General features: G+C 47.2%; 1 protein-coding gene across 1 annotated transcript in view; it reads left to right on the top strand.

The window, feature by feature from the left end:
* Window positions 1-2,262: 2,262 nt before the first annotated feature.
* lrriq1 (leucine-rich repeats and IQ motif containing 1) overlaps window positions 2,263-15,246 on the top strand; it is a gene marked incomplete at both ends in the record, with an annotated part of 160,285 nt that continues 147,301 nt past the window's right edge. The window contains 2 exons of the mRNA XM_084335301.1: window positions 2,263-2,335; window positions 3,319-3,935. Coding sequence (XP_084191427.1) covers window positions 2,263-2,335; window positions 3,319-3,935 — 690 coding nt within the window. The remainder of the gene's footprint in view (window positions 2,336-3,318; window positions 3,936-15,246) is intronic.

The raw sequence follows: 15,246 nt of genomic DNA, 5'->3' as shown, positions 1-15,246 counted from the left end.
GATAAGGTGACTCAGTCTGCCTGACTGACTGACTGACTGACTGACTGACTGACTGACTGACTGACTGACTGACTGACTGACTGACTGACTGACTGACTGACTGACTGACTGTTTGACTGTCTGACTGACTGACTGGTCTAATGCATTGCCTTGAGGGTGGGAAGGGATTGATTGATTGATTGATTGAAAAGTGTATTAACAGATTGCAGAATGGGTACAGTACAGTACAGCTCAATACATACAATTGTTAAGGGGATGCAGACCAGAGAAAGACTTTTGTCTTGTTTACATCAGGGTCCCCCATTTTCAATTCATCATAACATATATGACACACATGACATACAGATAGACAGTACTGCTACATCTATACATTTATGGCATACCAGATTTGCAAATACAGTACTGTTTGTGATACAAAAAGAGTCCAGAAAAGAGAGTATATACATTTTGACGTAGAAACTGTACATTGGAGGAGGTTGGGTAGGTGGGGTGGGGTTGGGTGGGGGGTGGGGGGACACTGTACATTGGAGGTGGTTGGGTGGGTGGGGGGGGGGGGGGTTGAGTAGGGGGTGGGTGGGGGACACTGTACACTGTACATTGGAATATTGACAAAGCCATACTTGGTCATTTACTGTACATTGGAGGGGGTTGGGTTAGGACATTTGCAGGGGCCAGTTTCTAATTGCAGTCTCCCGTAGGTGTTCTTTGAGAGTGCTTTTGAAAGTGGGTAGTGATTCACATTCCTTTACAGCTTTGGGTAGGGCGTTCCACATTGATGTGGCATAATTGCTAAACGTGTTTAGTCCCTTGTTTGAGCCGAATCTGGGTTTAACATGATTTGTGGAGCTCCCTCTGGTGTTGTGATTGTGGTATTCACTGACCTTTGGGAAGTATTTTGACATGTACATGGGTACATGGACTGACTGACTGACTGACTGACTGACTGACTGACTGACTGACTGACTGACTGACTGACTGACTGACTGACTGACTGACTGACTGACTGACTGACTGACTGACTGACTGACTGACTGACTGACTGACTGACTGACTGACTGACTGACTGACTGGTCTAATGCATTGCCTTGAGGGTGGGAAGTAGAATGATGACACATCCCTGAAGGGGTCACATAAGGTCACCTGATATAAAGACTGCATGGGCTGGGCCAAGTTGTTAGGAAGGAGCTTTGTAGCACTGGCTATTTTCCTCATGTCTCTCTCTCTCTCCTCTCTTTCTCTTTCTATCACTGTATCTTTGTTTTTCTCTGTCTGTTTTTGTATTATTGTTTCTCTATATCTAGTATCTTTCTCTCTCTCTCTCTCTCTCTCTCTCTCTCTCTCTCTCTCTCTCTCTCTCTCTATCTCTCTCTCTCTCTCTCTCTCTCTCTCTGCCGGTCTGTATCCTGCATACTGTTTTTGGACGTTTATTTTGACATCACATTGCACCTTTAATTGTAAACTAAACTTGAAACTTACATAGGGGTAGTTGGATCATAAGACAATCTCATGTAGGTCCACCACAGTAAATTGCATTTTAAATCATTTTATGTTTGCTGATTGACAATCACTGTTAGAACCTCCAGTCCACCCACCAGGCAATTCTGTCGACAAACAAATGAAATAATTTGAAATACAAATTGACATAGGCCTATTAGAATGCATTTAGACAGACACTGGTTCTGGTTACGATTGTCACTGAAGGAAACGCAAAATCCCCCATTCTTCAAGGCCATCTATCCATCTATGAGAAATTATGTAACAATATGAGAAGCTTGTGTGTGTGTGTGTGTTCATTTGATACCTCCTCAAGGACTGTCTTTGTCACTACAGTACTCACCATGCTTTGACTCAGCTCCATTGTACTCCAGACTCAGATTCAGATTACTTTATTCACCATATTGCAGTACAAATGGAACGTGATTCGATGTTTACAGTGCATGCTTTTTTCACAATTAAGAACAATACAACAGTAAATAAATAATTATAAGTAAAGTGCAAGACAGGACAGAACAGTGAGACAACAATAAGACTGTAAAAAGTGCAGTGGTTGGGGACATGGATACAGTGTCAAAAGTGTGTGTGTGTGTGTGTGTGTGTGTGTGTGTGTGTGTGTGTGTGTGTGTGTGTGTGTGTGTGTGTGTGTGTGTGTGTGTGTGTGTGTGTAATAAAAAGAGCATTCGTTTGGAATCACAATCTGAGAGTACTGAGTTGGTCTGAACCCAATGCACCCACATTGCTGCACTTACATAACGCTCGGTGGGGATGACTGGTAAAGACCTCAGGCTCCTTGGAGGGGTGGTGACAATACTACAATACAAGAGCGAAGAGAATGAAGGTACGTTATTATTTTTTTTATCCACTTTTTCTCCCCATTTTAAATTTTTCTCCCATCCCAATTTCGTATTATCCAATTCTTCCCTCCCCTGTCTTGAACGTTGGTAGACTATGCCTCCCACTGGTCGGTTGTAGTGAGTCCCCTCCGGTACACGAGGAGGCAGCCTGTCGCATCTTTTCACCGCAGCAGCTCGAACTCTCAGTGGCGAGGAGTAACGCGTGGGAGGCTCACGCTGCCCCCGCTACTTCCTGTTTCCGTCGCACCGGCGTCACCCAACCGACCTGTCCGATCCCCACCCACCAGCTTTCCCACCCTCTAACACTTGCCAATTGTGTTAGTATGAACGACCGGCCAAGCCGGTAGCAACTCCGAGAGCTGGGCTCGAACCCAGCGTCTCCTGCGTTAGTGGCGAGCGCCTTGCCCACTGCGCCAATCAGCCGCCCAAGGTACGTTATTAAAGGTATTTAAGGATGTAATTTTTTTTTAAATGTATTTTTTTTTTAACCTATGTATGTTATATATTGTTAAAGGTACCATTGAATGTATACATATTTTTTGTATATGATTATACTAAATATGGACTTATGGAGAGAGATAAGGGGGTGGGGCGGGTGTTTGTGTATGTTTGTGGAGAAAAGGAACTCTCAACGTAATTGATGGCAATGTAAATATGACATGTGTACAGTAAAATCCAATAAAAAGTGGTGTAATTTTTTTTATAAAGATAGGCTAGTTCGTGCAATGGTACTAAAACATTTTCATGTCAAGGACCCCCAAACTGAGGCCTAGGGACTCCCTCCTGAGAAGATGTTTGTTATTATATATCATTTTAGTCCACAATGTCTATGCTGTAGGTGTGGAGAGAGAGTGGAACATTTGATCAGAATAGTCATTCGTATACATTCTCTCAATCTGCTAACCTCTTGTGAATAAAATAGTAGTAAATTAAGTTCCTCCCCCCTTGGCTGGGGACCCCCTGGAAGACCGCTGTATCCCCGGACCCCCCTTGGCTGGGGACCCCCTGGAAGACCGGTGTATCCCCGGACCCCCCTTGGCTGGGGAGCCCCTGGAAGACCGCTGTGTCCCCGGACCCCCCTTGGCTGGGGACCCCCTGGAAGAGCGCTGTGTCCCCGGACCCCCCTTGGCTGGGGACCCCCTGGAAGAGCGCTGTGTCCCCGGACCCCCCTTGGCTGGGGAGCCCCTGGAAGACCGCTGTGTCCCCGGACCCCCCTTGGCTGGGGACCCCCTGGAAGACCGCTGTGTCCCCAGACCCCCCTTGGCTGGGGACCCCCTGGAAGACCGCTGTGTCCCCGGACCCCCCTTGGCTGGGGACCTCCTGGAAGAGCGCTGTGTCACCGGACCCCCCTTGGCTGGGGAGCCCCTGGAAGACCGCTGTGTCCCCGGACCCCCCTTGGCTGGGGACCCCCTGGAAGACCGCTGTGTCCCCAGACCCCCCTTGGCTGGGGACCCCCTGGAAGAGCACTGTGTCCCCGGACCCCCTTGGCTGGGGACCCCCTGGAAGAGCGCTGTGTCCCCGGACCCCCCTTGGCTGGGGACCTCCTGGAAGAGCGCTGTGTCACCGGACCCCCCTTGGCTGGCTGTACACCCCTTATCTTAACCCTAAGCTCTTAACCATTCCCACTACTTACAAATTATAAATACATTTTAAAAAGTCTGTACCATTGCATAGAGGGTCTCATTCTTGTAGTAATAGTAGTAGTAGTAAAAGAAGCATTATTATTATTATTATTATTATTATTATTATTATTAGTAGTAGTAGTAGTAGTAGTAGTAGTAGTAGTAGTAGTAGTAGTAGTAGTAATAGTAAGTAGTAGTAGTAGTAATAGTAATAGTTGTAGTAGAAGCATTATTATTATTATTATTATTATTATTAGTAGTAGTAGTAGTAGTAGTAGTATAGTAGTAGTAGTAGTAGTAGTATAGTAGTAGTAGTAGTAGTAGTAGTAGTAGTAGTAGTAGTAGTAGTAGTATAGTAGTAGTTGTTACAAAGGGTCAGATTAAACCGAATATATGTATTTATTGATTGATATATATTGAATAGTATTTGTATGTCGTTTGATATCCCTTGTATATTCTTTGTACATATACACGGAATGTCCCTTTAACCTAGTAGTTACTATAGCCCATAATATTTCATTCTCCTATTGGATGGCGTGCCACCAGGCGCCAGTGACTTACCCCCTAGAGCCGACTTGAAAGCTACCGACGAGACATGCCCTTACTAGCCCCAGCTCCGCGCAGGAATACGGCTACCGAAAGCAGAGCGGCACTATTTGTCCACCGTACATATAAATATGGCGCAAGTAAATGTAGAAGTCCCTTGTCCCGTTCAGTCTCGTTCAGTTCAGTTACCAAGTAAAGCCTCACCCACTACGCAACGTGGGCAGAGTAGGGCTCGTATTGCCCCAAATAGAGTCGTGTTTATCCTACTACGTTTGTTTAACGTATCGTTCGCTACTTACTAGTAAAGGCCTTCATTACGAGTCAAAGACCACGTGAAGTGGGTAATTGTGTGTCTACATAGAGCACTTATTGCCGCGTGCTAATAGGATAGTAACGTCAAGTTCAATTGTGAACCACCGCGCACCACGGAGGATACCTACACCGGTGATTGCAGAGCCACTTTCCGGCAGGATTACTATTATTATTCTTCATTCTTCACCAAGCTGCTGGAGCAGAGAACCGTCTACACCCACTGCTGTGGGATCTACACATGCCCGTGAGGACATCATTCGAGCCCGTCTCTGTTGGAGCAGAGACTCCACGGCTTCCACCTGTGCTGCTGCATACTGGAATTACAGCGGCTGCTTTTCCCCGCGGAGCAGGAAGTAATATACCGTCTCCAGGTGCCTTGCTGAAGCCCTGTGGAACCATTGACTTGCATAGAGCATTGCCTCCCCCTGCTGGCTTACAACCGGTAGTAACCTCCCTACCATTATTCCCTAGATAATTCTTAATATTCATATTGACTTGCCTACGCACATTCTTTGCCTTATAAGCGCATTCAATATAACGTATATTTGTATTCTTGCTGTAATAAATATTCTAAACGAGTATTTGTGGAGAAGTTCTCATCATATACCTGTGTACGGTATTGGCCAGTAATGTACATAATACGGTAGTGGTTTAATGATACCAATACTTGATTAATACAGTCAGGGAATTGTACCCCTCAGTTACAATTGGTCCTTCGAGCCCCGGATAATAATTAGCGTAATATTAATATAATATTAATATTGACATGGCCGATGACGAACACTCCACAAACGGTTCTCCTAAGCTAGATCGCCCGCAGCGCAGACGGCAGCCACCTCCCTATCTAGAGGCATACGCTGTCAGTCCAATACCTAGCTTTAAAGGGAACTTAAATACGGATCAAATAACTAAAGCGGATAGTAAAATTATGTCCGACCCTGTCAACCAGGCTACCCCGCCAGCAGAGGCCCTAGTGGGTTCTAATGTAACTGACCAAACTCACGGTGGGGACCAGGAGGGAACTGACACGACTTTATCCCCCGACAACGCCGACGAGGTAGTCCCCGGAGCGCTCCAGGATAAAGAAAGCCCTCCCGGGATGGAACCCGACCCACCACAAGAAGAGACGCGCACCCAGGAGACGGATCTCCTCGGTACGCAACAGGAGAACGGGTCTCCAACAAGTACTGCCGGGAGCCGATCGCCCCGAACGGCGTCTTCCCCCAGCGCGGCGGACAAGATGCTGGCGCAAGCACTCATCGCCACCCTGGCAGCCTCCACCGAACGCGATCGACTTCAAGCGCAACAGACGCGCGAGCGCGAACAGTTTGCAGGCGAGCAAGAGCGCTTCCAGGCGCAACAAAGGAGTGAAGACGACCGCATAAGACTGGAGACCAGACGCCTCCAGACAGAAGAGAACATTGAGAGAAGCCGCGCCGATGCACAGCACGCCGCCGCCAATGCACAGCGCGACGTCGCAAATGCACAGCTCCACGCCGCCCATGCCAGCGCCAATGCCCAGCGCGACGCCGCCAACGCACAGCGCGACGCCGCCCAGGCCAGCGCCAATGCGCAGCGCGACGCCGCCAATGCCCAGCGCGAAGCAGCGCGCGACGCAGCCCATGCCCAGCGCGAGGCAGAGCGCGACCGGCTGCAGGCGGAGCTGATGGACAAACTGGTTGCCATGGCGACACCCCCTCACTCCGCACGGAGCTCTCAGAGATCGTCAAGACATGGGTCTAGGACACATTCCCCTACCCGACGAAGCGACCCGGGACTCCGCCAACAGGAGGATCCTGTCCACGTCTCCGAACCCCCTTCCCGGCCGGTCCATACGAGACCCAGCAACCGGGAAGAATCGGACCACGCCGAGAGACTGAACAGAAGACTCCAGGTCCTAGCAGAGGGAGAGGAGGAGGAAGAGGAGGAATGTCAAGCCGACCAGCAGCAACGTACTCTGGCCCAGGAGGCCCAGTACAGCCCCGACCAGCAGCAACGTACTCTGGCCCAGGAGGCCCAGTACAGCCCCGACCAGCAGCAACGTACTCTGGACCAGGAGGTCCAGTACAGCCCAGAAGTCAGCCCCGAGGCCCTGCGCTACAAACCCCCGACTCAACTCACGGGTGAGTTTGACGCACCGCCAGCCCCGAGGGACAGCACCTGGGTACCCGACCTTCGGTACCCACCAAGTACCAGCCCAAGACGACACGCACGGGGAGACTCGCCTAGGAGGCCTCTTCCCCAACGCTCACCGATGTGCCAGTCATCCATGGCATCGTACCTTGGCACACCGACGTTTCCAGACTTCACCCATGAGAACCGAGCACAGTACACGGAGCTACGGATGTGCTTAGAGACCATGATGGTTGATGTAGCTGATGAACGCCACAAGTATGCTACCCTATTGAAGCACCTCAAGGTGCCCCGAGCGCACAATATAGCGCTGGCCTATGCCAACTCTACTACCCCATACACAGCGGCTCTAGCAGCACTCGACCAACGGTATGGACGCGTATGGGATTATGTGATACAGGAGATAAGAGACATTGACCGTCTCCCCCCAGCCAGAGACAACAGAGCATTAGATGACCTGTCGATCAAGGTACAGTCCCTGGTAGGGATGCTGGGGTCCCAAAAGGAAAAGGGTATCTACGAACTGTACGCTAACTCTAACGTAGAGAGGATATTAGAGAAGCTCCCTCCCGCCCGACAAGAGCGCTTCAGGCGGCAGAGAGACTACCGCGACCCCAACGGTCCAGAGGCATCCCTCCTAGACCTATCTGAGTTCCTCGCCAGGGAGGTCAGTAGCCTACGACTCGACACGTTCGTATGGAGTGGACCAAGCCCAAGACTCGGACCTCGGGGACAAACGGATAACCGCCGGTTGGTGACCGTTATGCACCAAGCCGAATCAGTACCACACAAGAACCACAACACCCCCTTGACGAAAGAGGACCAGTGGAAGATTGAGTGCCAGTACTGTGAGGGAGAACATCGGCTGTATCAGTGCGAAGATTTCAAGAAGCTGACCACGGATGATGTGAGTCAGTGGGTCAAGGACCACCGCCGCTGCTTCCGCTGCGCGCGCAGCCACCTAGCAGCTGAGTGCCGCTTGAAAAAGAAGTGCAGCAGGTGCGGTGGCACCCACTTGGAGGTCCTGCATGACATCAACAGGCGTCAGCCAGGACAACAGAGTGGGCCCGTCGCGGTAATGTACCATGCCGAGGCGGTGGCACCAGTACCGAAGAGCCACCAGACCGCTCCCTACTGTACCTACTGCGATGGCGGACACTGGCTGGCACAGTGCGCCGAATATAAGACACTGAACCCCGTCCAAGTGGACCAGTGGCGTGAGGCGGCCCAGGCGGGCGCCGCTTACCACGCAGGGGCGGCCCAGGCGGGCGCCGCTTACCGCGCAGCACGGTGCGGAGCCCACCAGAAGGTCCAAGGCAACCAACCAACAGGAGTGCTCCACATTGACCAGCATAGCGGGACCCCCCGTGTGCTCCTCAAAGTGGTCAGAGTGCTCCTGAGCTACGAGGACAAGGTCCTGGACACTTACGCCGTCCTGGACGATGGGTCTGAAAAGACTCTCCTCCTCGCTTCCGCAGCAGCCCAGTTGGGCCTGCGGGGTGTCAAAGATACAATGACCATACGCACCATCAGAAGGGACCAGAAGACCATAAAGGGTGAAAAGGTCTCCTTCAAGATAGTTGGACCAGCCCGAGAAGCAGTATAGTATAACTAACGTCTTCACCAGCCACGACATAGGCCTGTCTCAGTACACCTACCCCATCCCACAGCTGATGGCTAAGTATGTGCACCTACTTCAACTACCTATACCGCTTATCGACGGCGCCACACCGACCCTGCTCATCGGCTCCGACCACGCGGACCTCATTCTCCCAATTGAGGCGGCCCACGTCGGACCCAAAGGATGCCCAGTCGCGGTTCAGACCCGACTGGGATGGACGCTCCAGGGCCCCCTCTACGGACTTGACAGTCAACCCACGTCTACACGCTGCCTACACACAGAGGCGAGCGACACCGGCCTCTCCCCCGTACAGCAGAGGCTATTGACATTAAGCGAGGGGCCCGTGAGAGAACCGTGGGCACCAGAGGGAGTTCGGAACTCCACCCCCCTCAGCTGCGCTCCAGACGTAGCTGACATCGAACCCAGCACCCCAAGCGACTCCTTGACGGGGCGGCCGGGACCGGCCCCTCCTCAGATGGGGTACAGAGCAAACAAGAGAAACAGACGGAGGAGGAGAAAGCACAGCCAAGCACAGATCAAAGCAGTCTCAGGCCCGCTTCCTCCTAAGCCCCCCTTCATCCCGTCCAGTCGTCATGACCATAGACCAGTCACTACCCCGAGCTGCGTGGCCGGCCGGCCGCGTAAGCAAAGTGACCACTGGTGCCGACGGAAGGGTCAGAGTGGCAGAAGTGCTCGGCCAAGGGCGGACCTACAACCGACCCGTGGCGAGGCTGATAGAGTCGCCAAGGCTCCCCGACTCGCTTAATGACGACCATGACCCCTGACTTTGTGAACTGACCGACCCCTCACAACGGACATTGAGTAGTGGACAGTGCGGTTAATCTGTCTCTGCTTAGCTAATTAGGTGGGACTAATTAGGGGGCGGCTGTTACAAAGGGTCAGATTAAACCGAATATATGAATTTATTGATTGATATATATTGAATAGTATTTGTATGTCGTTTGATATCCCTTGTATATTCTTTGTACATATACACGGAATGTCCCTTTAACCTAGTAGTTACTATAGCCCATAATATTTCATTCTCCTATTGGATGGCGTGCCACCAGGCGCCAGTGACTTACCCCCTAGAGCCGACTTGAAAGCTACCGACGAGACATGCCCTTACTAGCCCCAGCTCCGCGCAGGAATACGGCTACCGAAAGCAGAGCGGCACTATTTGTCCACCGTACATATAAATATGGCGCAAGTAAATGTAGAAGTCCCTTGTCCCGTTCAGTCTCGTTCAGTTCAGTTACCAAGTAAAGCCTCACCCACTACGCAACGTGGGCAGAGTAGGGCTCGTATTGCCCCAAATAGAGTCGTGTTTATCCTACTACGTTTGTTTAACGTATCGTTCGCTACTTACTAGTAAAGGCCTTCATTACGAGTCAAAGACCACGTGAAGTGGGTAATTGTGTGTCTACATAGAGCACTTATTGCCGCGTGCTAATAGGATAGTAACGTCAAGTTCAATTGTGAACCACCGCGCACCACGGAGGATACCTACACCGGTGATTGCAGAGCCACTTTCCGGCAGGATTACTATTATTATTCTTCATTCTTCACCAAGCTGCTGGAGCAGAGAACCGTCTACACCCACTGCTGTGGGATCTACACATGCCCGTGAGGACATCATTCGAGCCCGTCTCTGTTGGAGCAGAGACTCCACGGCTTCCACCTGTGCTGCTGCATACTGGAATTACAGCGGCTGCTTTTCCCCGCGGAGCAGGAAGTAATATACCGTCTCCAGGTGCCTTGCTGAAGCCCTGTGGAACCATTGACTTGCATAGAGCATTGCCTCCCCCTGCTGGCTTACAACCGGTAGTAACCTCCCTACCATTATTCCCTAGATAATTCTTAATATTCATATTGACTTGCCTACGCACATTCTTTGCCTTATAAGCGCATTCAATATAACGTATATTTGTATTCTTGCTGTAATAAATATTCTAAACAAGTATTTGTGTGGAAACCGTGTTATTGTGGAGAAGTTCTCATCATATACCTGTGTACGGTATTGGCCAGTAATGTACATAATACGGTAGTGGTTTAATGATACCAATACTTGATTAATACAGTCAGGGAATTGTACCCCTCAGTTACAGTAGTAGTAGTAGTAGTAGTAGTAGTAGTAGTAGTAGTATAGTAGTAGTAGTATAGTAGTAGTAGTAGTAGTAGTAGTAGTAGTAGTATAGTAGTAGTAGTAGTAGTAGTAGTAGTAGTAGTAGTAGTAGTAGTAGTGGTAGTAGTAGTAGTAGTAGTATAGTAGTAGTAGTAGTAGTAGTAGTAGTAGTAGTAGTATAGTAGTAGTAGTAGTAGTATAGTAGTAGTAGTAGTAGTAGTAGTAGTAGTAGTAGTGTATTATTATTATTATTATTATTATTATTATTATTATTATTATTATTATTATTATTATTATTATTATTATTATTATTATTATTATTATTATTATTATTATTATTATTATTATTATTATTATTATTATTACTATTATTATTATTATTATTAGTAGTAGTAGTCGGTCTTGCTGAGTTTGTTATTTGAGCCAAAGAGAATGGACTCTGTTTTGCCCATGTGTAATGATAGTTTGTTATCAGCGAGCCATATGCAGATTTTGCCTAGTTCCGAGCTGAGGGCTTTTTCAACCTGTAACTTGTTCTTGTCAGAGACCAGCAGGGCTGAGTCGGCCGCAAACAGGAACAAGTTGCAGTCACAAGCTGACGACATGTCATTTGCATAAATTAGGAACAGTAATGGTCCTAGTATGCTTCCTTGTGGAACACCACAGCTCACTGAGAGGGGGGGGGGGGTAGGGTACCGTTTACCTCTACCATCTGTTCTCTCCCCTCCAGGTAGGATTGCATCCAGCCCACTGATAGACTATCAAAACCAATTGCTTTTAGCTTGTCAATCAGAATGGTGTGATTGACAGTATCGAAGGCCTTTTGTAGGTCCAGCATGACCATGCCGCAGTATTTGCCCGTAGTAGTAGTAGTAGTAGTAGTAGTAGTAGTAGTAGTAGTGTAGTAGTAGTAGGAGTAGGAGTGTAGTAGTAGTAGGAGTAGGAGTGTAATAGTCATGGCCGCCTAGTTATAGTTGAAAGTGGGGGTGCAAGAATATTATTTTTATTAAATCTTTTTTTATTATTATTATTATTATTATTATTTTTTTTTTGACAGGCAAGGGGTGGTTTGGAGGGGGTCCGGCACGACCCCCTCCATGACAGACTTTTTTTTAAATGTAATGAACCTGTACGTGCAATTTCCTGCAATATAGAGCCTTCAATCTTGACCAATAAAGCTGCTCTTTTCACTATAAAACTCAGTTTATATTGCAGTATGATAGCCAATTACTATAATAATAATATATTATACTGTATATACACTGTATATTGATTTTTCGCTCATTCATTTTTATTAAATCAATCTCCTTTCAAATAGGCCAAGTTTTTAATAAGAAAGAGAAAAAAGATATATTTCCATTACCTGTAAATCTTGTGTCTCTTTCTCTCCTTCTCTGCCTCCTCCCTGAGTCTGCAGTGCACAATCATGACATCGATCTAAAAAAAAAAAAAAAAAAAAAGTAAAAAAAAAAAATGGAGGCCCCTCGTCACTATAGGCCCACGGGCCGCGGCCGTCGTTAATCCGGCCCTGCTCGTCTGCCATATAGATAGCGATAGCGTTAACGTTTGGAAATGAAGTCAACGTCATCCAGCTGAGCTCACACCACATATCTAGATCAGGGGTTCCCAAACTTTTCAGGCCAGGGCCCAGAAAATAAGGCGTCAGAGAGCCGCGGCCCTGATTAAAATACTATTGTTGCTTCGGTTGTTTTCAGCGTTTTATGTGCATAATCTGTTATTTAGTTTGAAATGTTCGTTGAAATAAGTAGATTTTTCGTTTTTGTTTATTTATTAAGTTAATTTAGAATACAATAGAATATAATTTTAGAATACAACTAGAAACACTGTCCTGGCCTGCTTCTAAGTTCAGCGGCCTGACAAAAAAATAATAATAAAAAAATAAAAAAAAAATTTTTTTTATTTTTTTTATTTTTTTTATTTTTTTTTATTTTTTTTTAAATCATCTCGCGGCCCACCCGTAGCTGCTCGCGGCCCACCTTTGGGTCGCGACGCCGACTTTGGGAACCACTGATCTAGATAACGTTAGCTAGCGGCTAGCACTAAAGCTAACGCCAACCAGAGAGGGAAACGTTATTATTATTTATTCGAGGAAACCGTATTACCAGATCGCAATTCGGGACCGTGAAACACTTTTATGTATTGCGTGGTAGAACCGTAGAAGTTCTACTACCACTCAATAGTAACTTATGTCTAACATAATCCTTTTATTTGAACAACTTACTGGAAAAGCCTGCCTGCCACCAATATTATGACACACTCTGTGGGCTTTGATATTTACACTGACTCCTGCCTGCAGCCAGACTGCAGCGCTGTGAGGCAGTGAGCCAAGGTCTACGCGCTGGAGATGGGAGGAACTGGATCAAACCATAATGGGGCAGGGGGGGGGGGGTTCGCAATCTTTGGAAACTTAAAAATGTGTTATTAAGTGTCATTGCGTATCATTAATTTGATTGAAATTACGTAGTTATGCTTAGATTTATATATTGGGGGGGGGGGGGTATACCATATTTATCATATGATCAAAAAGTGGTGGGAGCAAGATCATATCCTTGCTCCCCCAAGTTCAATAGTCCTGGAGCACGTGCATCGTCTGCTCTATTGCGCAGGCGTCTATGGTAATAGTAGTACTATCAGACATGTGCGAGCATCACCACCACCAACCACACTCTACAAACAGTGCATGAATTCATCCCCCAGTTGGCTTCCATTAAAGGCTATAGATCCCCTGATAAGCTATTAGCCATGTGCTGTCAGAGATGTCAACCATTTACAGCAGCTTCTGCCACCACAGAAAAGCACTTATACCATCATCAAAGACTCCACTCACCACCGCCACAAGATCTGCCTCTGACCTCTGCTACCAGGCAAACAGCCAGGACCTCCCACCACACCACCACCCAACCCACTGACTGTAAACCACCATGTTCAAAGACCTGAGTTTTTAATAATGGGACTACGATTATGGACTTTAACCAACCATGATGTGTTTATCTGATGCACTCCTGGATGTTGTTTTGTTGGTGTACTTTTTTCTTTTCTTTTAACGTTTTTAAAATTAAAATAACATGTTTTCTTTTTATTTTAATGTTTTCTGTTCACATAATGATGTATTTGAGCGTGATCCACTTATATGTTGGGTTATAGCACTGTCAGTCTCTGTAATATACTGTAGCACTGTCAGTCTCTGTGATATTGCACTGTCAGTCTCTGATATAGCACTGTCAGTCTCTATAATATAGGTTATCTGTATTATAGTAAGCTTGTTATCACACACTTCTCAGCTCTTTCTATTCCATTCTCCACCTACATTATTTAGAGCATAAGAGAGAGACGTGCAACTACCCAATGTAAGTAGACGTCTTGACCGGAACTTCCTCTGACTGTGTCTGTCTGTCTCTCTCTCTCTCTCTGTCTCTTTGCTTCCCCCCCCTTCCGCCCGCCCTACACACACACACACGCGCACACACACACACACACACACACACACACACACACACACACACACACACACACACACACACACACACGCACACGCACCCTCTCTTCCCATTTTCTCTGAACACATCTAGCTACCTTCCCCTACCCGTACAGTTAATTTTGAGGAACATAATAGAAGTAATGTGGTGCAGGGATATGATAATGGCCTGTGGTAGCTCTTCTCAGGAGCACTTGGGTGGAGGTAGAAAGATGCTTCCCCCCCCCCTCTTCTCTCTTTTCTTGGGATTAACTTTTTTTTTCGGGATTAACTGCGGCAAAGCCTCCTCACTCTCCAAGAACTGTCCGGTGTCACGGGACCAGGTCATGGGACCCGGCTAATACAGTACACATAATATATATACTAATATTTTATATACAGTAGGATTCACACCATCTTGAACATCTGCAACAGGCTTGCATACAGTACAGTAGTTCCTCCTTAGCAGTGTTAGGGTCAAGCCATAGGGAAAATATGTATACAAGATTATTATATGGTTTAAATCCACAAATAGGATTCTTTCAAGGAAATTGAGCGAATCTGATATATGGACAAGCAGTAATCTAACAGTAGAGTAGTATAAAAAAAAACATAAATGATTCAGGTAATGATATATCTGAAGGCAAGAACTTACTTTTCTGTATGGAAATTCAGTTTCAGTTTGATCAATTTGAAATGTAAACTGGGTGACAATTTACCCCTGGGGTCACAGCTAATGAGTAAAGGGGAATGCCATTAAGCATTACATCACGCGATGGAGTGTGTTATAGGAATTAGATCACGCCTATGGGTGGTTGTTAGGCCCGAGGCGTAGCCGAGGGTCGTTAGACCCCCATAGGTGTGATGTAATTCCTATAACACACAACTTCAAGTGATGTAATGTCTTTTATACAATGGCCGAATTCACCCAACCTTATTGCTATAGAATAAACACACAGTAATTGAAGCATAATGGAGATTTATTCACAAAACCATCTGCAGAAAAAGTAGGTAAAAAAAAAGAAAATAATTGCCTCCGTGTCTAGGAGCAGAGGGAGGTG

Source organism: Notolepis coatsorum (genome assembly GCF_963971535.1).
Source record: "Notolepis coatsorum genome assembly, chromosome: 18".
NCBI lineage: Eukaryota > Metazoa > Chordata > Actinopteri > Aulopiformes > Paralepididae > Notolepis > Notolepis coatsorum.
This window is presented reverse-complemented; position numbering and strand designations above follow the sequence as displayed.